At 41.5% G+C, this 26945-nt stretch overlaps 1 protein-coding gene across 1 annotated transcript in view; it reads left to right on the top strand.

The window, feature by feature from the left end:
• The window catches only part of LOC124799095 (neural-cadherin-like), a 1093765-nt gene that overhangs the window by 458636 nt on the left and 608184 nt on the right, over positions 1 to 26945 (top strand). The window contains exons 5-6 of the mRNA XM_047262634.1: positions 13670 to 13886; positions 14781 to 15057. Coding sequence (XP_047118590.1) covers positions 13670 to 13886; positions 14781 to 15057 — 494 coding nt within the window. The remainder of the gene's footprint in view (positions 1 to 13669; positions 13887 to 14780; positions 15058 to 26945) is intronic.

The following is a 26945-nucleotide window of genomic DNA, read 5'->3' on the forward strand; positions in this document are numbered from 1 at the left end:
ATAGTGGGCATGCGGGAGGCCGGGTGGACGTACCGCCGAATTGCTCAACACGTGGGGCGTAAGGTCTCCACAGTACATCGATGTTGTCGCCAGTGGTCGGCGGAAGGTGCACGTGCCCGTCGACCTGGGACCGGACCGCAGCGACGCACGGATGCACGCCAAGACCGTAGGATCCTACGCAGTGCCGTAGGGGACCGCACCGCCACTTCCCAGCAAATTAGGGACACTGTTGCTCCTGGGGTATCGGCGAGGACCATTCGCAACCGTCTCCATGAAGCTGGGCTACGGTCCCGCACACCGTTAGGCCGTCTTCCGCTCACGCCCCAACATCGTGCAGCCCGCCTCCAGTGGTGTCGCGACAGGCGTGAATGGAGGGACGAATGGAGACGTGTCGTCTTCAGCGATGAGAGTCGCTTCTGCCTTGGTGCCAATGATGGTCGTATGCGTGTTTGGCGCCGTGCAGGTGAGCGCCACAATCAGGACTGCATACGACCGAGGCACACAGGGCCAACACCCGGCATCATGGTGTGGGGAGCGATCTCCTACACTGGCCGTACACCACTGGTGATCGTCGAGGGGACACTGAATAGTGCACGGTACATCCAAACCGTCATCGAACCCATCGTTCTACCATTCCTAGACCGGCAAGGGAACTTGCTGTTCCAACAGGACAATGCACGTCCGCATGTATCCCGTGCCACCCAACGTGCTCTAGAAGGTGTAAGTCAACTACCCTGGCCAGCAAGATCTCCGGATCTGTCCCCCATTGAGCATGTTTGGGACTGGATGAAGCGTCGTCTCACGCGGTCTGCACGTCCAGCACGAACGCTGGTCCAACTGAGGCGCCAGGTGGAAATGGCATGGCAAGCCGTTCCACAGGACTACATCCAGCATCTCTACGATCGTCTCCATGGGAGAATAGCAGCCTGCATTGCTGCGAAAGGTGGATATACACTGTGCTAGTGCCGACATTGTGCATGCTCTGTTGCCCGTGTCTATGTGCCTGTGGTTCTGTCAGTGTGATCATGTGATGTATCTGACCCCAGGAATGTGTCAATAAAGTTTCCCCTTCCTGGGACAATGAATTCACGGTGTTCTTATTTCAATTTCCAGGAGTGTATATGGATAGCTCAGTTGGTAAGATTGCATCCCGCGAAAGGCATGCTTCTGGGTTCGTGTCCCAGTCCCGCACACAGTTTTAAAGTGCCAGGAAGCTTCAGTTGTTTATTTTATTGACATAAATAACTTACGTCTTACAGCAACACCTTACACTAACAGCAACTGTTCATAGAGATGACCGTAGTCTCAGCGCATGCATTATAACGGGAAACGAGGCCCGTTACTTTTCGAAGCCGATATCACTAATGTTTCTGAAGTGAAACACGATAGCTACCTACTTTCACTCGCTTATACCTAACATGCAGATAGCCAAGGATGGCTTCCACTCTTTTGTAACTTTCGATTAACATTCCTCGGCAGTCTCCTCTTTCGCCGTATCACGGGGATATCCGATTCCTTTAAGTTCTCGTTATGTTGTCACTATCCTGCACTCTGCGTCCGACTTCGGTTAACACCAAATTATTGGAGGTTTATGCGAACCATGAGCCTGTGATATAATCAGAAATAAGTCAGAAATTATTTCGGCGTGTGACGCAGACCACACGAAGCAATGGACCCAAGTTGTCAACAAGGCACTGTGCAGGCTAGTAGTGACTTCATAATGACGTGGGCTGTGTTTACATGGAATGAACTCGGTTCTCTGGTCCAACTGAACCGATTATTGACTAGAAATCATTATGTACTTGGAGACCACAAGTTTCCAAAAACAATGGAATTTTCATAGATAACAATTCCCTCTGTCACCGAGCAACAATTGTTTGTGATTGCTTTTAAGAATATTCTGGACAGTTGTAGCGAATGATTTGGCCACACAGATCGCCAGACATGAATCCTATCAAAAATTTTCGGGACATATCTGAGAGGTCAGTTCGTGCACAAAACTTTGCACCGGCAACAGTTTCGGAATTGTGGTTGGCTTTAGAGATAAAAACTCATATCACTACATCAACATCTAAAACTTTATAAACTCGACTTCGAAACTCGTATAATGTGAGGCTGACAGACGTAATCCCAGTGCTGCTACTGTGGCATAAAGCAGACATTCGAACAGGACTATCACCTTGTTGCGGTTAATTTTCTGAACTTCACATCTCCAGCAGAGACAGTGTTCCATAGCGGTGAATTCGACGTGGGGTGCAGGTGCATCACTACGCTAAAGCATAATCTGCTTCAGTTAGAGAGTTTCGTTTTTGCCAACATCCAGTCGGCGGTGATATACGTCTACTCTCCATTTTATTATAATGGCACTCATTTAGAAAAACCAGAAATATACTTGATTAGAGTTTTTGAAATAATGTCAAGCTACTGCAACATGTACCTGCCTAGAAAGAATTGAGTAAAAATCCATAAGTTTGAGTTTCCTCTAATGATAGAAATACACTACTGGCCATTAAAATTGCTACACCACGAAGATGACGCACTACAGACGCGAAATATAACCGACACGAAGAAGATGCTGTGATATACAAATGATTAGCTTTTCAGAGCATTCACACAACGTTGGCGCCGGTGGCGACACCTGCAACGTGCTGACATGAGGAAAGTTTCCAACCGATTTCTCATACACAAACAGCAGTTGACCGGCGTTGCCTGGTGAAACGTTGTTGTGATGCCTCGTGTAAGGAGGAGAAATGCGTACCATCAGGTTTCCGACTTTGATAAAGGTGCGATTGTAGCCTATCCCGATTGCGGTTTATCGTATCGCGACATTGCTGCTCGCGTTGGTCGAGATCCAATGGCTGTTAGCAGAATATGGAATCGGTGGGTTCAGGAGAGTAATACGGAAAACCGCGCTGGTTCCCAACGGCCTGGTATCACTAGCACACGAGATGACAGGCATCTTATCTGCATTGCTGTAACGGATCGTGCAGCAGCATTGACTATCAGCTCGGAGACCGTGGCTGCGGTTTCCCTTGACGCTGCATCACAGACAGGAGCGCCTGCGACGGTGTACTCAACGTCGAACCTGGGTGCACGAATGGCAAAACGTCATGTTTTCGGATGAATCCAGGTTCTGTTTACAGCATCATGATGGTTGCATCCGTGTTTGGCGACATCGCGGTGAACGCACATTGGATGCGTGTACTCGTCATCGCCATACTGGCGTATCACCCGGCGTGATGGTATGGGATGCCATTGGTTACACGTCTCGGTCACCTCTTGTTCGTATTGACGGCACGTTGAACAGTGGACGTTACATTTTAGATGTGTTACGACCCTTCATTCGATCCCTGCGAGACCCTACATTTCAGCAGGTTAATGCACCACCGCATATTGCAGGTCCTGCACGGGCCTTTCTGGATACAGAAAATGTTCGACTGCTGCCCTGGCCGGCACATTCTCCAGATCTCTCACCAACTGAAAACGTGTGGCTAATAGTGGCCGAGCAACTGGCTCGTCACAATACGCCAGTCGCTACTCTTGATGAACCGTGATACCGTGTTGAAGCTGCATGGGCAGCTGTACCTGTACACGCCATCCAAGCTCTGTTTGACTCAATGCCCAGGCGTATCAAGGCCGTTATTACGGCCAGAGGTGGTTGTTCTGGGTACTGATTTCTCAGGATCTATGTACCCAAATTGCGTGAAAATGTAACCACATGTCAGTCCTAGTATAATATATTTGCCCAATGAATACCCGTTTATTATCTGCATTTCTTCTTGGTGTAGCAATTTTAATGGCCAGTAGTGTTACTAGGAAAAAGGAAAATAAATGTTGAAAATATTGACAAAAAAGAACGGTGAATTATTTAAAAAATCGTGAGAACGTAATGGTTAGGTGATCAGCTCAGGCGAAGAAGGAACCGAGAGAGCAGACACTACACGAACATCCACAGTGATATTAGAAAACATACTTTACAAATTTACATCCCCATAAACTTAGAGACAAATCGTTGGACTGCATGCAAACATGGACCATGAAAGGAGGTAGGGAATGTAAAAAAGATAGTATAAAATTGTAAATAATCACACGTAGAAATATTCTGAACAGGAAATATATTTGTTGTAAACTTAAACAATGGAAAGTTGATCAGGAAGAAAACCCGAAGACGACTTCCAGAGCAGCTTGGTTTGATGCAAGAAACTGAGCTTATAGCAAAGGGATGGAAGAGATATGGGTACGAAAGAAGGTCAAACACATCGTTTCGGAGTACTTTGCGCAGTCAAATATAGGTTCGTTCGCATAAAAGAAAATAATAGGACATAATATCGAGGATTTTCAGATAACATGGGCAGGAAATTTGCAAAAAGAGTAAACTAAAGGCCTGGACTATGAATTTTCTTCTGCGGAAACTGGAGGGATTGAAGCAACTTGCCCATTACAGAGCATCTTCACTTCTTCGTCAACGTTTAACCAATCAAGAACTAACGAGAGGTGAATATGCTTGACCCGTCTGGAACATCTCGGCCCGTGCAGATAGACGGATATAACTCTGAAGCAACGGCTGAAGTCAGGAGGTCTTTCCCTCTGAACATCAGAGGGACGCAGAGCACCACTCGAGAAGGCAGGATCAGCCCTCCGGAGAACAAAGACCGCCCCCGCCGCCACGGACACTCGTCGACGCCTGCTACACGACCGGCCTCTGTTGCCGAGGTCGTTAACGCACGTCGGGGAGCCTTGTCGGCGCTTAACCCCAAGGTAGAATACAGGGGGCGGGACCTCCGTCATGGTCTGAGGAACATTTTCGCAGCGTCCTCCATGACCGTTATAGCATGGTTTAAATCAGCTGCAGATCTGGTGTTCAGCTCTGGGGGAGGGGGGTCCTAGCTGTTGTTACTGTCCCCCTCCCGCAATAGAACTTGTCATCCGACACACACTTTTAACATGCCACAATTCCCTAGAGTTAAAATAATAACATTTAATTATATAACAATTAATATAGCAAAAATTCGAAGGTATTTTCCATAAGTCTTGGCTACTATGGTACATCGTGCGAACATGTGGTACCACCGTAATCGCAGTAAATAGTTCAAAAGCCCTCAGCAAACAGTTCTGAAATCAAGCGACAAATTGTAACCGCATGTAGGATTACTCGGTACCAGAGTGTGAAGCATTTAGTGTAAGCCTGGCCGTCCTACAATATGTGAGCGGAGTGGAAAAGTGAATATATGTCAAAAGTGTATATCTTTCTGCAGAAATGCGGCTCAATGTCATGTGGAGCTACGAGCAGCTGTGGGTGGCAGGGCATTGCTCTACTCAACAAGAAAGTTGGGTGGAGGCCTTCCAAAGTGGACGCCCAGAAACGACAGACTCATCGCAAAGTGAGCGGCCCAAGTCTGTCCTGTCTGACCCGTCCGTGGCTGTTACTGAACAATGTTTAACAGTGGACCGACGCTGGACTGTGCGGGAATCAATGACATGGACGTGTATGTCGAGAGTAACATCTACATCTACGTGATTAGTCTGCTATTCACAATAAGGTGGCTGGCAGAGGGTTCAATGAACCACTCTAGAACGGCACGCGGGAGAAACGAGCACTTAAATTTTTCCGTGCGAGCCCTGATTTCTCTTATTTTATGTTGATGATTATTTCTCCCTATGTAGGTGGGTGCCAACAGAATGTTTTCGCAATCGGAGGAGAAAACTGGTGATTGAAATTTCGAGAGAAGATCCCGTCGCAACGAAAAACTCCTTTGTTTTAATGATTGCCACTCCAATTCACGTATCATGTCTGTGACACTATCTCCCCTATTTCGCGATAATACAAAACAAGCTGCCCTTCTTTGTACTTTTTCGATGTCATCCGTCAGCCCCGCCTGATGCGGATCCCACACCGCACAGCAGCACTCCAGAACAGGACGGACAGGCGTAGTGTTAGCAGTCTCTTTGGTAGACCTGTTGCACCAAGTGTTCTGACAATGAATCGCGATCTTTGGTTTGCTCTACCCACAATATTATCTATGTCAGCGTTCCAATTTAGGTTATTTGTAATTGTAATCCCTAAGTATTTAGTTGAATTTACAGCCCTCAGATTTGTGTGACTTATCGCGTAATCGAAACTTAGCTGATTTCTTTTAGTACCCATGTGAATAACTTCGCACTTTTCTTTATTCAGGGTCAATTGCCACTTTTTGCACCATACAGATATCTTATCTAAATCATTTTGCAAGTCGTTTGGATCATCTGATGACTTTACAAGACGGTAAATGACAGCATCATCTGCAAACAATCTAAGACGGCTACTCAGATTGTCTCCTATGTCGTTAATGTAGATCAGGAACAATAGAGGACCTATAACACTTTCTTGGGGAACGCCGGATATTACTTCTGTTTTAGTCGATGACTTTCCATCTATTACTACGAACTGTGACCCTTCTGACAGGAAATCACGAATCCAGTCCCACAACTGAGGCGATAGTCTGTAGGCACGCAGTTTGATTAGAAGACGCTGGTGAGGAACGGTGTCGAAAACCTTCTGGAAATGTAAAAATATGGAATCAATGTGACATTCCCTGTTGATAGCACTCATTACTTCATGAGTATAAAGAGCTAGTTGTGTTTCACAAGAACGATATTTTCTGAATCCGTGTTGACTATATGTCAATAAATCGTTTTCTTCGAGGTACTTCATAATGTTCGAATACAGTATATGTTCTAAAACCCTACTGCAAATCGACGTTAGTGATATAGGCCTGTAATTCTGCGGATTACTCCTACTTCCCTTTTTGGGTATTAGTGTGACTTGAGCAATTTTCCAGTCTTTAGGTACGTATCTTTCTGTGAGAGAGTGGTTGTATATATAATTGCTAAATATGGAGCTATTTTATCAGCATACTCTGAGAGGAACCTGACTAGTATACAATCTGCACCGGAGGCCTTGCCTTTATTAAGTGATTTAAGCTGCTTTGTTACACCGAGGATATCTACTTCTATGTTTCTCATCTTGGCAGTTGTTCTTGATTGGAATTCAGGAATATTTACTTCGTCTTCTTTGGTGAAGAAGTATCGGAAAACCGCATTTAATAACTCTGCTTTAGTGGCATTGTCATCAGTGACTTCACCGTTGTTATCGCGCAGTGAAGGTATTGATTGCGTCTTGCCACTGGTGTGCTTTATGTATGACCAGAATCTCTTTGGCTTTTCTGCCAGATTTCGAGACAGAATTTCGTTGTGGAAATTATTAAAAGCATCTCAGTGTGCTGCATTTTATGGAAGGACTTGAAGCTGCTCAAGAAGTGTTCAAAATGGCTACCACATCAGTTACCAGAGGTGGAGAAGTGGACGCGATACGAGACCGTCCGTATCTACCTGGAGCGACTTAAATAGGATGGGAATAACATGCTCCATCGCATTAATCTGGGCAGGAGCATATAAACCAGAATTGAAGACCCAGTCAGCTGAATAGCGTCATTCAGGTTCACCACGAGGTCACAAGGTGCGACAGTATCAGCCAAGAAGGTCATGCTCATTCGGAGATATGACAGCCACTGTATCCTAGAGTATCACACCGTAAATACTCAATATTGCTGCAACTTTCTGCTGTACCATCTGCGACATACACTTCAGCGAAAATGTCCGGCACTGCTGGATAATACAGTCATACTCCATCACAGTGCTACAGCCCCCACACTGCAGGCGTCATCAACAATTGTGTACGGCAGTAAGGGTGGGAAATCCTCCCCCACTCACCTTACCCACCAAACCTCAATCTCAGCATGGGAGGCGAACATGGAGGATATCCTCGCAGCGTTTCGGTGACAAGTAGCGCACACTGATGGCAATGCCAATAGCATTCAGCGACTTTCCCACCGTTGACAACGCTGTGTTGGTACACTGGGAGACTATTTCGATGGTTAGTAGTTGATTTAGATTCATTTTTGTTCCATTTGTACTTGTTGACAATAAATTTACACTGTGTATGTGTTTCATTTCACTCTTTGCCATGACCTCCTCGATTAAACCCTATTTTATCTTGGTATTCAGATAGACACTGCCTTACCGTGTCTCATCGTGGAATTCTGTTCGCTCCGAAAGCTGAACTGCCAGCGTGACGGACTGCCATCCTAAGAGGCCCGGGTTCGATTCCCGGGTCGGGGATTTTCTCCGCTCAGGGACTGGGTGTTGTCTTCATCTTCATTTCACCCCCATCCGGCGCGCAGGTCGCCCAATATGACGTCGAATGTAATAAGACCCATACCAAGGCGGCCGGACCTGCCCCGTCAGGGGCCTCCCGGCCAATCACGCCGGACGCTCATTTCCATTTCCATTGTGGAATTCTCATGCTGTCGCGTTATCGCAAGATATGCCATAGTTGCCATGACCTATGGAATGGGCCTAGTGTATAATTTGTTTATGTCAATGCTTGACACATAGCTTTAGCGTTAGTTCAAGAAATTGCAATTCACAAAAATATAAGAAATGAAAGGCATCGACCAAAAATTTCAGAAGTACTTGTGCCGTGCATTTGGTTTAAGAACTGTAATAGCAACGATTTCTCACATCTCTAACAACCCTGTAATTTACGCAATCTGTAATCCACTGCTGCACTGACATCGGTGTCAATATTTTTTCATTAGCGATATTTTTCTCTAAACACAAGGCGCGGATCCAGGTTCCGGATGTCGAAGAGGTCCCAGATCGTTACCCTCTGCCCCCTCCCCTGCGCCTTACATAAAGTGTGTTACAAAACGATACCGACAAACTTCGAGGGACAGCAGAGGGTCTCGCGAGGAACACTTTGAGGACAGGAACCCGCGTTCAGAAATGTCATCCAACGAGCGCTACAGAGCGTCGAAGTTGTAGGCGTCGCCGTCTGTCACTAGGCCACCACTTCAGCAGCAGACGTGACTTTTTATGCTGACGGGCCGTAGGCGGAACGTCTCGCAATGTTGATTCGGTGATGCTGACTGATTACCACGAGCGTCAGTGGGGAAGACGGCGTAGGCTGCTGCGTAGAAAGACCTTGTCTGCTATGAATGTGATGCTCTGTTGCGTGGCTTCTCCTGGATCCCTCTAAAATCTCTAATGGTTCAAATGGCTCTAGGCACTATGGGACTTAACATCGGAGGTCATCAGTCCCCTAGACTTAGAACTACTTAAACCTAAGGACATCACACACATCCATGCCCGAGGCAGGATTCGAACCTGCGACCGTAGCATCCGCTTGGTTCCGGACTGAAGCGCCTAGAACCGCTCGGCCACCACGGCCAGTCTTTCGGTATACAGGAGAAAAATAAACTTCAGATTGAAACCTGTGTCTGAAATTGTCATTCAATAAGGAAACAGCATCGCATTCATAGGAGACAATGCCTGTCTACACAACACCTATCTGCATCTTCTCCACTGGTGATCGTGGCAGTCAGTGACGATCACTGAATAACGACATTGCGAGACGTTCTGCCTACAGCCCACCAATGTACAATGTCACATTTGCTGCTGAAGTGGTAGCCTAGCGACGGGCGCCAGGCCCTATAACTTCGAACCTCTGTGGCGTTGGTGGATGACGTTTCTGGACATGGGTTCCTATCCACAGTTTGTTCTTCAAGACAGCCTCTATAACTCGTCCATGTTTGTCGAAATCGGTTTGTAGCACCTTACACAATTTGCCACCAACCCACTTATAACAAGCCACAGGTTCATAGGATTTTAATAATAATAACATCAAAATTTCTAAAATGTTATAGTATTAATTTGTTTACTTAACACTGAAATTACAGCGGAACTCTATTACTTCTAAACTCCATCCAAGGGGGTGGAAAACTAAAACTAGAGTTTTTTTTTCGTTTTCCGTCGTTCCTTAGTTACTTCAAAATTCATGGAAGTACCAGGTGGTTATAACTAAACTTCCCCTATTTTACACGTTATAACACAGAACCTAATTACTGTAGAAGTACTAAACTTGGTAGTGTTATGTCCAGAGTGTGAGGTTCATGATTTCGATGCGCCACAGTGTCACCATCCAGTTTCAACTACGGCCACCAGGTGCTGTGAATAGTCATCATGATTCATTGTCTCACACACCGGACCAGTCATAATGCACTTGTTGACATGTCACCAATGAGTTTGGAAAAAAAGGAGTAGGGCGTTATTGGTGAAACTCTATTATCAGAACAACAGTAATGCTTCAGCTGCACTTCGAGAATATCGCCAGATGAAAGGATTACGGAAGGGTCCTCTTTCTCCACCTGCTGCGCGCAGCATGATGAAGAAGTTCGACTCAACTGGAGGCGTCGCTCCAGGGAGAGAGTGACGACCAATTGCACCACAAGCGATTGATGAAATCGTTGTTGCTATGGCAGACAATGCTGCACGCAATTCCCGATCGTCAGGCAGTACGTGTGCTGTGTCACGACAGTTTAACATCCCATGATCCACTGTATGGAGGGTGCTTCGAACCATTCTCAGATGGTATCCATACAAGATCCATATGTACAGCGGCTTGCACCACAGGACCCACAACGGCATGATGACTTTGCTCTCCACTTTCTCTGCCATTAAATCAAAACATGGAAAACAAGACTTTCCAATTCATAACTGAATGCAATGCACTACTGAGATTTAATTCAGCTTTTAACTACAGAAGCATCCTAAAGCACAGTCATTGCCCACAGCGAATGCGTGGAAGACCTTTCTGCGATTCCCAGCAGGTGACATTAGGGACTTCGCTTTCTTCCAACTGCCACTGTCTTCATGCACATGCATATTGCCTGCTTCCACCCTGATAAATTTCGATGTCACCACGTGATTATCATCAGTCGTGCCTTGCAGCAGTGACAGCAGCAACTACTGCCACCTGAATGACAGCAGCAACTACCACCACCTGAAGAAGTCAAACTGTTGCACTGATGAAATATTGTGCGTTTTACACAATACGATCCACGGCATACTTGAGAAGTGTATTTGAAATTATGTACAAGTAATGGAGGTATCCACTGCAAAATGACCAACTGCCAATGCCACAGTAAAAAATCAAAGTTCATTATTTTGTGTGATGCTTCTTTAAAATAATGAGAATGAAGCAAACACAAATTTGGTAAAAGTAGTAACTGTATGTTACTAGATTAAAGAATAATACTTGTTTTGTATGTTTAATATCACATCAACAAAGTGTGTTATATTCACTTTGCTGCAACTTTTGGCTTTTTAGGTGCATTTTTGTGGGACGTTCTATACACATCAAAAAAAGTTTTGCACCACACCAGTTTCCAGAACTCTTGAAGATAGACGTCGACTGTAGATATTGTATCACAGACACAGTCCCTTTGACTGATCAGAGACGTCACTAAACCCACTCAAAGATGTAAACAACCATGCATGAGCAGTGCCTATTAGACGGAGGGGGTCCGACAGCCGATCAATTCCAGTCATTCCACCAGGAAGGAGGTACAGGGCTCATGTTGTCTGTTGTGCAACCATGCCTAGACAGTCAATACTGCGGTTTGATCATGTCTGCATTGTTACTTTGTTCTAGGAAGGGCTCACAACAAGGGAAGTGTCCAGGTGTCTTGCAATGTACCAAACTGATGTTGTTCAGACATGGAGGAGATACAGAGAGACAGGAACTGTCGATGACATGCCTCGCTCAGGCCACCCAAGAGCTACTACTACAGTGGATGACCACTACCTATGGATTGTGGCTCGAAGGAACCCAGATAGCAATGCAACCATGTTGAATAATGCTTTTTGTGCAACCACAGGACATCGTGTTATGACTCAAACTGTGCTCAATAGGCTGCATGATGCGCAACCTCACTCGCAACGTCCATAGCAAGGTCCATCTTTGCAACCACAACACCATGTAGAGCGGTACAGATGAGCCCAACAACATGTCGAATGGACTGCTCAGGACTGCCATCACATTCCCTTCACTGTTGAGTGTGACATATGCCTTCAATCAGACAATCATCAGAGACATGTTTGGAGGCTACCCAGTTAGGATGAACGCCTTAGACACATTGTCCAGTGAGTGCAGCAAGGTGGAAGTTCCCTGCTATGTGGGATGGCATTATGTGGGGCCAACGTATACTGCTGGTGGTCATGGAAGGCACCGTAATGGCTGTATGATACGTGAATGCTATCCTCTAACCAATAGTACAACCATATCAGCAGCAAACTGGCGAGGCATTCATCTTCATCAACGACAATTTGGGCCCCCAGGATAATGACATCGTTCAGCTAGAGAGATCAGCATGTTCTCCAGCCATGAACCCTACCGAACATGCCTGGGATTGATTGAAAAGGACTGTTTAAATATGACAACATGACCCACCAACCACTCTGAAGGATTTACACTGAATCGCCATTGCGAAGTGCAACAATCTGGACCAACAGTGCCTTGATGAACTTGTGGATAGTACACCATGATGAATACAGGCACGCATCAATGCAAGAGGACATCCTACTGGGTATTAGAGGTACCAGTGTGTACAGCAATCTCAACCACCACCTCCGAAGGTCTCACTGTATGGTGGTACAACATGCAATGTGTGGTTTTCATGAGCAATAGAAAGAGTGGAAATGATGTTTATGTGATCTCTATTCCAATTTTCTGTACAGGTTCCAGAACTCTCGAAACCAAGGTGACGCAAAACTTTTTTTGATGTGTGTAACTAAACTGATTAACACAGTACAATTAATTTTGATTGAAGTTTAGTCAAAACAACATGAAGTGAAATTACACTGCACTGTGTTATGTAAATTCAAAAATGAACTGCAATGAACTCCAGAAATGAAATGCAAACACTGACTTGTGAACTAGCCTGAACTCAAACCCTGTCTTGGTGGTTGAATCCTCCAGTCCATATACATATATTCCTAACAATTAAAAGGATTTGAGTAATGTTAATAACATGATTTTGATTGACTTATAATTACTGAAATTCTTAAAAATCAAATAGGATGCACCATGGTGTACATAATAAAATGCAAAAACATACTTGCTACTCAGGAGAACAAAATGCATACCAGTTTAGTTTCAAATTTTCAATATACTTTTAATAATGTTGAATTATCAAATCTTAATTTTACATATAATTAGTTCATTAATTTCTTTGCTAACATTTATGGCTTAATGCAACCTTAAAAGTTTTTTCATGTAGTGTGCTTTTTTTTATGCAGCTACGTATCACTTGTTAACGATGTTTAAATTTCAAACAGATACAGCTTTTCCACAGTTAACTAATAACACTATTGTTTTTACTGAAAAGTAACATAATTATCAGCAGTTAACATAAATTAGTAAATAAAGTCATGAGTCATTGTATTAATGAACATAAAATGTGGCTCTAGTGGTATTGCCTATTCCAGTCTGTACTACTTGGTCTGTTACATTATACTCCCACACCTGACAGATTGACAGAGCATGATAGGTGGTGAACTGCACACGAGAGGTGACAGTCATGGCTTGATATACAGTTTTAATTTGCCACAGATACTCATCAGCCTATATTTCACTAAAGAGCAGAAAAACACATCTGTGGAAAAAAAATTGTCTCAAACTACCATTATGTTGTGCGTTACATTTATAACTTTCCTTTTTTTATGCTGCTGCAATACAAATGTAATTAAATCACAAAAAAGTGTTAAAAATAATTTTCTCTTCATTTCACAGTATAATTTCAGTGAAAGCAAAATCTTTTGCTGATCGTGAAATTCGATACACACTGAAGGCCCAAGGTCAAGGAGCAGGTACTTTCAATATTGGACCTACCTCAGGAATTGTTAAACTAGCCAAGGAACTAGATTTTGAGGACCTCCGTCAACCTCATGTTTATTCTCTAATTGTTACTGCCACTGAAGATTCTGGAGGTTTCTCAACGTCTGTGGAGGTTAGTTCATTGTAAAAATAACAACTTTTTACCTTGATACTTTATGTTTTTAAGAGGATGAGAATTCTACTTATGCCAGTGCACTGATGCATTTTATTTTGATAAACAATGTTGGTGTGAGCTTAGTTCAAGGGAAATACAGCGTTTTTGCAACAGTACATGCTCGTACCCTAAGTATGACTTTACATTTGTAACTACAAAATACTTCCCTTTTAACAGTGTATGAGTTCAGTTCCAGCTCAGGTACACAATTCTAAATCTTGCAGAACACGGGTTCAGTGTACACTCTTAGTGCTGTATCCACTAGTCACTTAATGTTCTGATTGAGACATTAATTTAAATGCTCATTGAGATTAACACCATTTCTTTCTTTTATAGCAATGCAGTTTTCACAATCAGTTATGTATTTATGCAATTAGCACAAAGAGAGATGCCTCAAAAGCATCAGTATTACTTACTGTGAGTGAAATATAAGTCATGAAAGTGATAGAAAAGCCATTCTTCTCTGGTGCTATATTAAAGTGTTTTCATTATTGTTGTTTTCACTTTAAATAGCCAGTAAGACTTGTATTTTTTCAAGTCAAATGTGGTCATCTTATAAACATTCAGTGTTTCATTATATTTCAACTTCAGAAATAGTCATAAAAGATATTTTATGAATACGAACCAAATAATGTCTTGAATTTTGTTTTACTATTCAGAAGAAGATTTATTATAAGCAAGTCAATATTTCTCTTTTGACTGAGGAGAGCTGAACACGCTGTATGATGCAGTGAGCTGTAATTCCTACTTGAACGTATCACTCTAGTAAAAATAGTAGTTTATTTAGCATCATCTGTTAACCAAAATGAAATTATTATATAATCACTCTGATCATGTTTCTCTATGTTTTAGCTTACAATACGAGTCACAGATGTCAATGATAATGCTCCAAAGTTTGAATTACCAGATTACCAGGCTCACAATGTTGATGAAGATGTACCTCTTGGAACATCAATATTGAAAGTGAAAGCAACAGACTCAGATTCTGGTGCAAATGCAGAAATTGAATATATGGTTTCAGATGATCATTTCAGTGTAGATTCTAGTGGAATCATATCAAACAATAAACAGCTGGATGCAGATAACAACAATGCATACTATGAATTTGTTGTGACAGCAAAAGATAAAGGTTTGTAGACAATCATGTAATGTCAAAATGTAGAAGCCAGTGGCTGACACAACATTTCTACAGTATTTATTTAACTTACAAAATCATTTTATATTTCCACAACATTTTACCAGTTTTGACCAATCATTGATCATCTTCAGAGCATAGAATATGAAGCATGATGCTGAAATATGTTCTAGTGTAGAACCACGCACAATCAGTGAGAGTTTCTTTCTTTCTAGTTATGTATCTGTTTTCACTTCGCATCCCAATAGTCCATGAGCACTTGAAATTCTAAAGAAATTTAGGACTGTGATACAGGCTACTATATATATTTTTCTTGTTTGTAAAAACATTGCCACCTTCATATTTAATTTCTTTTTAGACATTGGCATGTCAATTTTTCATACAGCAGAATGTTTTAAGGACAAACATGTTGCTAAAATTACTTGGTTTTCCAGTTAAGTGATAGTGTTGAAATACTGTGAAATTTTAATGACTGCCATACTCACCTTCAAAGTTTAATCCTAGCAACATCAATGGAGTTTCACGAACATATAATACCAATTGGGAGAGGGAGGGGGGTACATTTTGACCATATGAACAAAAATAATTTTTTTTTTACTTTTCTTTACTTTTTATAGCAGCATGCTTTGTTATAAATTTACTGTCTTCCAATTAAGGTCCAGAACCTGAAAATATGTTTCAGCACTTTCTTACCAATACCAGCACATTTTGAACAATGGAAAGTAAAAGTTCAGACAGGTACAACTAAAAGACACTTACATAAAGCTTCTATCCACAGCCTTCATCAGTAAGAGACACATGTACCATTCACACACACAAGCAAGCACACCTCATGCACACATGACCACCAACTTCAGCATCTCGGGCTAGAATGTAACAATCATGTGGGATGCAACAGCAATCTGGAGGGGTTGGGGAGGGGGAAGGTATAGTAATATACAGGTGGGGATTTATTTATTTATTTTATTTATTTATTTTATTTATTTATTTATTTTATTTATTTATTTGTTTTATTTATTTATTTATTTCTTGTTCCGTAGATCCAGTTAGTGAGTCAATCACAAGGATATGGAACGTGTCAAATTGTACAGGTTTCAATTTAAACTTACAATAAATACAAGGGCAATTCAATGACAAATTGTACATATTTTAAGTAAGACATACTATAAATACAGTAACAGATACAATGTCAGCTAGATAACATAACAACCATTTAACAGAAAAAGGAGTTTCAAATAAAGGTTAAAGATAAGAGCACAAAGTTAAATCATATATTAGGCCTACAAGAGTAAATACATGTACAGCCAATCTGTTGTTACAAAAAGTGTGCTAATGCCCAAATGCACAATAAAATCAATTGAACTACTTCTAGACACAGTAAGTTTAGTGATGGTATACATTTTCTTTCAGATATTCATCCACAGTATAATAAGATTTCTCTGTCAGGTAATCTTTGAGAACTTGTTTAAATTTTGGCAGTTCTGTATGAACACATTTGATATGTAGTGATAGATCATTGAACAGCTTAATGCTGGAGTAGTAAACTCCTTTTTGTACCAGAGTGAGACATTTCATTTCGAAATGTAGATTGTCTTTGTTTCTGATATTATAACCATGGAATTTACTGTTGTCTTGGTAGATGGAATAATTTTTGCACACAGAGGTCAGCAAGGAAAAAATATACTGTGAGGCAGTTGTTAGGATACCTATCTTCCGAAACAAGTGACTGCAAGAGTGTCTTTGATGGACCCCACACATTATTCTGATTGCTTTTTTTTGGATGGTGAAAACTTTTTTTGCAAGTGGTTGGTTCCCCCAGAATATGATAGCATATGGCATCAATGAGTGGAAGTAGCCAAAGTAGGCAACCTTAATCGTGTCAACTTCAGCCATTGAAGAAATTACCCGTAATGCAAATGTTGCCGAGCTAAGTTTTTTACATAGATGGAGAATGTGAACTGACCAATTACATTTATTGTCTATGTAAGCACCCAGGAATTTTGTATCTTCAACTTTCTGTATTGGTTGATCTCTACATTTTACGTTAATTTCATCGGGATTACTTTGTAATGTATGGAACCTCATATAATCAGTTTTACCTGCATTGAGTGAGAGACCATTTGAGGAGAACCAATTTAAGATGTCATTAAAAACAGTATTTGTAGTTTGTTCAAGATCATGATCAATCAAATCGTCAATTAGAATTGTGGTATCATCGGCAAACAGGGTAAATTTGCTGTTTGTCTCAGAACAAAGAGGAAGATCATTAATAAAGATGAGGAAAAGCAGTGGGCCCAAAACAGAGCCTTGAGGCACACCACATGTTATCGTGCCCCATTCAGACGAGGCAAGTTCTCCAGAAGAGCCATTTAGCATTACTGTCTGCTTCCGATCCTGTAGATATGATTGTAGCCACAAGCCAACAGTACCACCTAAACCATAGTATTCTGCCCTTTTCCAAAGAATTTGGTGGTTTACACAGTCAAAGGCTTTCGTAAGATCACAAAAAATACCCACTGGAGACATTTTTTTGTTAATGGCTTCCAAAACTTGGTTGCTGAAAGAGAATATTGCCTGTTCAGTACAAAGACCGGCAAGAAAACCAAACTGATTTTTGCTTAAGATACTGTGGAAGTTGAGATGGTCTACAATCCTCCTGTGCATGAGTTTTTCTAGAATTTTTGAGAAGGTAGTTAATAGGGATATTGGGCGATAGTTTGTAACAATGCTTCTATCACCTTTTTTAAAGAGAGGAATCACTACAGCCAACTTAAGTCTGTCAGGGACAATCCCATCTTGTAGGGATGCATTGTATATGTTGCATAAGATGGGACTAACAAATTTATAACAGTGTTTCAGTATTTTACTAGAAATATTGTCCACACCAGCAGAATGTTTATTTTTTAATGATCTAATTATTCTTATGACATCGCTTACAGTAACTGGAGGTAAGGATAACTGTGGGATTCTGTTGCTAATAGCTTTCTGTAGGAGGGACAATATTCTTCCATAGAACCATTACAGCCTGTCTTCTCTGCTGCTCTCAAAAAGTGGTTATTAAATATTTCTGCAACTAACTCAGGTTTCTTTATGATACTGTCCCCTGTTTTAATCTCTACCTGAGACATGTTCCCTGTTGTCCTGCCAGTTTCCCTCTTTATTACATTCCATATAGTTTTAATTTTATTTTCTGAGCTTTCAATTTCTGATTTTATACACATACTTTTAGATTTATTTACAACCTTCTTGAGAATGCTACAGTAAAGTTTGTAGTGTTGTTGTTTCTTTGGATCATTACAAGTCCTGAGAGAACTGTATAACATCCTCTTTGTTCTACAAGATGTTATTATCCCTGTAGTGATCCAAGACTTCTTGGCATTGCCTATATGACTATTTCTAACTACTTTTTTTGGGAAAGATGGACTCAAATACAGACATGAATTCATTTAAAAATGAATTTTACTTTTTGTTTACATCTGTTTCCCTATAAACTGGGCTCCAATCTATCTTTTTTAGGCTATCATTGAATTTTTTAAGGCCCTGTTCATTTATTATCCTAAAAGATTTCCAAGAATGCTCGGAACTGTTGCACACACTGATGTAACTGAGCCTAAGCAATTGACCACCATGATCAGAAAGGCCAAGGATTGGATGCACAGTGATCTCATTGCATTTAGACTTATCTATAAATATATTATCTATCAGACTTTTACTGTTAACAGTAACCCTAGTTGGGAAATCTACTATTGCCATCAGATTATAAGACTCCATTAAATGTACTAAATCAGCTTTACTATTGCTCTCATTTAGGAAATCAACATTAAAGTCACCAGTAATTATCAAGTCCTTGGACTTTGAGTACAGTATGGATAATAAAGAATGTAAGTGCTTAAGAAATACATTCAAATTCCCTGAGGGAGATCTATACAGTGCTAACACTACAGCCGTGAAGTCATTTACAGTAATCTCAACACCACATCAATTTGTTGCTCTATACAATGGCTCTTTAAATCTAATGCATTGTAAGATATGTTGTTTTTTACATAAATTACCACTCCACCTTTTTCCATGATGGTTCTAGAGTAATGCGCTGCCTGACAGTAACCACTTAGCTGTAACCTTTCAATATCTTTCACATGATGTTCACTAAAACATAATACATCGGTATCTTTTATTCCTTGTGGTTCCTCTAACAGAACAGTAATGTCATTTACTTTATTACCAAGTCCTCCCACATTTTGGTGAAAAATCGTCATTTCTTTGGAATTAGAGACAGATGTAAACTTTTGCCTAAAAAATTATCTGCAGCTACAGACACAGTACGTTCATTACTAACAATTTCCTTAAACATTTGAGTTTGAAGCCGAGTCTGACTTGATGGCTGGAGCCATTTAAGTGCGATTGGTTCCAACTTTGGGGTACATTTGTGGACTTCTTCCAATATTTTTGTTTTTAAAAGGGTACCTAATGCTTTTTTTCCTGATCTGTTCAGGTGCATACCGTGTTTTGTAAATAATTCTCGTCCAAAACTGCTTATATCTACAACACAAGTATTTTTAAAACGCTTACACAACTTTGCTAACTTAGAGTTCGTTTGTGAGATAGCCTCATTTACACAGGATTGTGGAATTAAGTCATGTCTCTCTGGAATGTTCACAACAAATACCTTAGACTGATGAAGCGCAGATATTTTCTTCCTGAGCGACTGTATGACATCATTCCCTTCGTTGCAGGCAACGTTGTTTGAGCCACCTATTAAGATCACACACTCATTTTTTACTTTTTCAGGATCACACCCCGCTACAACTTCTTAAAGTTTAGCACCTGGCTTCACAATTCCACAAACATCGGCAGCATTAAAACTGCTTTTCACTATATCAGCCATGCCTCTACCATGACTATCAGCGAAAATGTGAAAACGATTTGTTGATGTTTCACTCACAGCAGACTGGATCACACCACTGCCACTTTCATTGCTGTTAACTGAACGTTGTGGCTTTGGAAGATCAAACCTAACCTTTTTCCGATAGTTTATCGGTACACTCTTCTTATGATGGTTTTCACTTTCTGTGAGACTATTACTAGAACAAAGTACATCAAAATTGTTTACATTCTTGAACCTCGAAACATTTGCTGTAGACGAAGTTTTAGTGCCGATTGTTTGACGCTTGTTGTGTACTACCTTCCAGTCTGATGATTTATCAGTGTCATTTTGCACCAATGTAGCCATGTTCTGGCGAAAGTTTTTGTCCTTCTGTCTGTCTTGAAGCAATGGATCTATGTTTCGCTTCGACTTCAGTTCTATATTTTCGGACTTCAGGCTGTCGATTTCTATTCTTAGACTGCTGATTACACATTGTAAACTAGCAACACGCTCATTATACTTTAATAATTCACTTTTGCACCTTACACACGAATTTTTAACGGCTTCACTGTAACTTATTTTTGGAGTAAAATCGCGGATATCTACACACGTCGCCATCTTGTACTGTCTAGTAGAGTGTGCAGGGACTAAACTGCCAACAGGCACAGTGTTAAGAAGTTGTGAGCTGGGAGGTGGGGAAAAAAAGGAGCAAAACAGGAAAAGATGGGTGGATGCCTTGGCAGAGGGCTGCAAATAAACAGGTTGTGAGGTGAGAATGGGGAGGAGATGTTGGACAAAAGGGATGAAAACTGTTGGGTGGAGGTTGTGGGGACAGTATGTTACTGTAGGTTGAGGTCGGGATAATTATGGGAGTGGAGAATTTGTAGTAAGGCTGAGTGCTGCTGCACAGTCCGGAAAAGCTGGTGGTTGAGGGAAGGATCCAGATGGCTTAGGTAGTGAAGCAGTCACTGAAATAAAGTCTTTTATGTTGTGCCAGAGGTTGGTCTACTTTACTCTTGGCCACAGTTTGGTACTGGCTGTTCATCCTAGTGGTCAGGTGGTTGGTATTTACACCAATATAAAAATCCCTGTGGACAACCCAGGTGCGAAACCTGCCCAATCCACCCACCCAGCACATCCTATTCCAGTCCTATCACAGATTTTTCCTACACCATTAGGGGCCTGTCTACTTGCGAAAGCAGCCACGTCATTTACCAGCTCTCCTGCAATCGTTGCAAGGCTTTTTACATTGGCATGACTACCAACCAGCTGTCAACCAGGATGAACAGCCAATGCCAAACTAAGACCAAGAGAAAAGTAGGCCACCCTGTGGCTTTCTACAGGCCATTAGATTACCTCAAATGATGTTAAATGGTCAAATGTAATCATAAATATGCATCAACATAATAAAAATGATGATGATCATGTACTCCACTAGAACTGTGTACTGCCTGCACCTATATAAATCTGGTACTGAGTCTTTCACTAACCAACTATCCTGACTAGCCAGTTACATCTCAAGGCATGAAAGTAGTATCTCAATGAGAACACAATGAATGAAGCTCCCTGCATGAAGTTCCTAGACATACAGTTGGATAATAAGCAATAGTGGCACCAGGACATGGAAAAGTTAAACACAAAATTCAGTTTGCCTCTGTTGCACTTCAAATTGTGTTGAACTGCAGATGGAATTGGTGGCATACTATGCATACTTTTTGATATGGTCTTCTAGGGCAATGCATCTAATGTCAAAAAAGTATTTAATTTACACAGCTGCGCAATAAGAATACTGTGCAAAGCTGATATAAACTGATGTCTTGCAGCAGCATGTTGAGGGACATTTCTTACAATTATTTTCCAATACATATATGTTTTAATGGTATTCTTGGTCAATAATAGGGTGGATTTAGTATAATCTGTGCAGTACACAACCATAATACTAGAAGTAAAGACTATGCATCCAATCTAATGTTCAGAATGTGGTTGTAAATTCTTTATTATTTATGGCAGCAAGACATTGAGCAGCAAAACTGAAAATTCCAGATATTCACAAACAAGTTAAAAGAATACCTCATTAGTCACTCCTACAATTTAACAGGTTTATAAATTTAAATTATCCATAACTCTAATGTTTTTACTAAATAATACTCATTTTGCCAGTACATAGGTAGCTATCGGTGGTTTGTGTAAAGCTATATAACAGCTCTGTTTGAAGTACTGGGTGATCAAAAAGTCAGTATAAATTTGAAAACTTAATAAACCACGGAATAATGTACATAGAGAGGTAAAAATTAACACACATGCTTGGAATGACATGGGGTTTTATTAGAACCAAAAAAAACACCCCATACTGCTAGACATGTGAAAGATCTCTTGCGCGCGTTCTTTGGTGATGATCGTGTCCTCAGCCGCCACTTTCGTCATGCTTGGCCTCCCAAGTCCTCAGACCTCAGTCCGTCCGATTATTGGCTTTGGGGTTACCTGAAGTCACAAGTGTATCGTGATCGACCAACATCTCTAGGGATGCTGAAAGACAACATCTGACACCAATGCCTCACCATAACTCCAGACATGCTTTACAGTGCTGTTCACAACATTATTCCTCGGCTACAGCTATTGTTGAGGAATGATAGTGGATATATTGAGCATTTCCGGTAAAGAACATCATCTTTGCTTTGTCTTACTTTGTTATGCTAATTATTGCTATTCTGATCAGATGAAGCGCCATCTGTCAGAAATTTTTCGAACGTTTGTATTTTTTGGTTCTAAGAAAACCCCACGTTATTCCAAGCACGTGTGTCAATTTGTACCTCTGTATCTACATTATTCTGTGATTTATTCAGTTTTCAAATTTATACTGGCTTTTTACAAAGTAGCTGCTTTTTATGAGGGCAGACAATGTAGGTGGAGAGAAAAAGCAACTGTTGGAAAGTTACAGTTAACTACATATTTCAGGCACAACTGCGATTTAATATAGTTGATTACTGGTATAAGCCCTTATTGATAATTTTCAGATGTTTTCACCTTAGTTACGGTGTGACATACAAACTTCTTAACATAAACAACTGAAATGCGTGACAATGAAGTTTATAAATTACCCTCTGTTTGAGAAAGCATCAGTTTGTTTCCTGTTGTAAACAAAATGATTTTTAAAGCAGAATTTTACATGCCTATTTGACAGAGCTGTCTCAGATTCATTTTATTGCTATGTATTGACAGGGACAGCAAAACAGAAAGAGTAAGCAGTGTCCCAACAACAACTGAGCAGCTCTGCTGTGTGATGGTAGTAGGCCATGACACGAGTCGCTGCTGGAGTGCTGGTTACTTTTCATGTTTGATTTCCCTGTTAACACATCTCAATGAAACACATATTTCAATAGATTAATCTGTGACCACTCTATTGAATGGGTATGTAAAATTCCACACTAGAAATTAATTTTGCTTGTTTCCTTAGTAATTAATAATTTTGTTTGTAATAGGAAACAAACAGACACCTTTTGTTACAATGGAGTGTAGGTGCACATGCGCATGCGATCGCGCGCGTGCGCGCGTGCGCGCGCGCGCACACACACACACACACACACACACACACACACACACACACACACACACGTGCCTATGTCCCAAAATCCTAAATGGTGCCAGCACAATGTCAGTGCTGTATTTCAGCAGGTGGACTAGGTTAGGGTAGGGATTGTGCTGGGTAGGACAAGTAGAGGGGGGAGCATGTGTGAGGCAAGAAGAGGGGTTGGAGGTCGGTGGCTAGCAGCTAAGAAGGAGACAGCTGATTTGCTGGATCTGAATGTGGGGAGGGAGGGTTGATAGGTGCACGGGCTAGGTATGTGTTGCATGGGTGTTGCAGTTGGTGGGAATAGGTATACACTGCAAGTGACCTGAATTTGGAGGGACTGAACTGGAACAGCTGAACCACATCCTTTGTCAAGGCCTTGATTATCAGTCATCATGCCCTGAAATGAGGGAATTCCACCCCGAGATTCTTCCCACACCTCCTTCAGTGGTGTTCAATTGCCCACCCAAGCTACACATCCTAGTCCATCCCTATGGCACTCCCACTCCCATCCACTTGCCACAGGATCCTACCCCTGTGGAAGATACAGGTGCAAGATTTGTCCAATATACTCACCAAGCAACTCACACTCAAGTCCTGTCACAGGTTTATCCTATCCCGTGAGAGGCCAGACCATCTGTGAAAACAGCCATGTCATATACCAAATCTGCCACAAGCTTTTTACATGGTGGTGTGACTTCCAACCATCTGTCCATCAGGATGAATGGGCACTGCCAAACAGTTGCCAAGAACAAAGTTGATCACCCTGTGGCACAATATGCCACTGAACGCAACATGCTTAATTTCAATGGTTGCTTCAGAACCTGGGCCATCCAGATCGTTCATATCAGCTTCTCTAAACAATGCAGGTGGATGTCATCCTTGCAACAGCCCCTTTGCTCATGTAATTGTTCTGGCCTCAATCTCTAGTAACCTACTGTCCCCACACACTCCACCCAACAATTTCCCCTTCCTCCATCCTATACCCTTCCCAGGCACCTTCAGTGTGAGCTGCTCTTCACCGGCTCCAACACCATGCATCCCATTCCTCGCCCATGCACCTGCCCCCCTAGCTGTCAAACTAGAGGCATCTCTATGAGCTGTTAGCCACCCATCCCACCCCGTCCTCCTGCTTCCCCCCCCCCCCCCCCCTCTCTCTTTTCCCGTACCCATCCCATCTGAAACAACCCCCACCCTCAAACAAGTGCACCTGCCGAAATGTAGCACAGGCATTGTGTCTACCCGGCACAATGTAGGGGCCCAATTGCATGCATGCGTGTGTGTGTGTGTGTGTGTGTGTGTGTGTGTGTGTAAACACACATGCACTCTAGCTCAAGAAAAAATTACGCCAAAAGCTAGCAAGTTCTCTTTCTATCAATCAATTTTGATAGGGTTTACAGAACACAGTCTCTGAGTGAAAGACTTAAAGGTTGGGGCAGACTGAAGGCTGCATTTGATACTCTGAATGGCAATACTTGTTCTACCTTGAGAGCCTTCTCCTGCTCAGTACACTCTCATAGTATAGCCATTAACTCCAGATACCACACAGAGATGAGCTCATGGCCCACATCCTTACATACAAGATTACAATGAATATGTATTTATGTTTCTGACAGTGTACCCTGAAGAAGAACAGAAGCTGAAATGCCAAGCTACATTGTTCAACTTCTCATTTCTGCCTCCATCCACCATTCAATGCCTCCAATATGTGGAGAGAGGGTGTTTGAATTTCATGTAGAAGCTTCCATTGCTGTATTAAACAAACAAATTAAATTAAATTAATCTTCCAGAAATCAGAATTAATGAAGAAAATTCTGAAGTAGCTAAAATATAAATGGTGGCTGGACAGAGTGTCAAATATAGTAAAATAAAAACAAGAATAATTTTAAAAATTGTAACAATTTAAGGAAGAAAATAATCAGCTACATAGCATTAGTACCTATAGCAATTATAAATATATGAAAACGTGGAGTAAAATGCAAAATCTTATTCAGATTAAATACAACTTCTTTTTTAAGAAAATAGACTCTTATTGTTAACATGTAACAAGGGCAGGAAAAAATTGTTTCATTTTATGGCCAATTTCATTGTCACTTTCTTACAATTTAAATTTTATTTTTGCCAATTTTGAGTTATTTTTCCTATTTTTGATATTAGTGTCTGATTAATTATTTTTGAAAGTTACTGCATGTTCTTTATTTTTGTTTTATTCCATTGTTTTACAGTGTTATGTTGAAAATGAAAACGTTGTACTTGATGGTTCAAATGGATCTGAGCACTATGGGACTCAACTGCTGTGGTCATAAGTCCCCTAGAACTTAGAACTACTTAAACCTAACTAACCTAAGGACATCACACACACCCATGCCCAAGGCAGGAATCGAACCTGCGACCGTAGCAGCAGTGCGACTCCGGACTGCAGCGCCTAGAACCGCATGGCCACTGCGGCCGGCGTTGTACTTGATATTAAATTTTACTATCATAACCTTGTCGTTATAGAAAAAAAGAAACAATTATGGTAAACCTATTAAATCTAATTAATTAAAGAAAAAAATTACTCTTTAACTATTCAATTGGAAGCTTTCAAAAGAAAGCCCTGTGATAACTTGAAAGTTCTTTTCTGAGGCATTATGATATTGGTCAGTCAATACTGCTCTATGTTCGTGACCAGTAAAAACAAGCATATTTACCTGCTGACTTACAGAAGCATTGCCCAACCATGGAACCAGTATTACTCCATGTGACACCACATTCATGGATCTAATTCCCTCACTGGAAACTGTCCATGTATGGCCTCCACCGAGTGTCTAATTAGCCAGCCACTTGGCCCACAGCCAACCAGCTGTCCTGTAACTTCCATCTCTGCATTCAGCCAAACCAGCAGCACCACCATTCACAACCAGGAAGAACTTAACCTGCAGCACACTCCCTATTTGTCTTGCCGTTGCCTACCACAGAGCACAGCCTTGTGAGTCCAGTGCCATAAGCTCCATGAGCCACTATGCTGTCACTCACAGCTGATTCTTACATGCTGACCATGGTGACTCAGGATTCTGCCTGCCTTATGTGCTTGACCTGCTCAGCTGTCACCAGGGACTGCAATTGCTAGCCAAGAACCCCTGCCTTGTGGGACTCGGCAGTTATAATGCTATGAGACAATCCTACTTCAGTGATTAAATGTAGACACTGATTGAACCTTCCTGCTGGTGGATGAAGTGTAACCTTATCCCTTGTTGTATTTTGCGAAGGCTGCTTTGGACTGTATCTGTCCATACAAGCAAAATTTTATGAGAATTATTATTTTACAGCATATTGTCTAGTCCTATTGTGACAAAGTGGTTTAAGCATTGTGTGATGTATCACAGCCCGGTTTTATGGGTATGTAATTTTTGTCATTGAGCTGTTGTGTATGGTAAACTATATTTCTGTATGAGTCAACTTTGCTGTTGT

Source organism: Schistocerca piceifrons, chromosome 5, assembly GCF_021461385.2.
Source record: "Schistocerca piceifrons isolate TAMUIC-IGC-003096 chromosome 5, iqSchPice1.1, whole genome shotgun sequence".
NCBI classification, from domain to species: Eukaryota; Metazoa; Arthropoda; class Insecta; order Orthoptera; family Acrididae; genus Schistocerca; species Schistocerca piceifrons.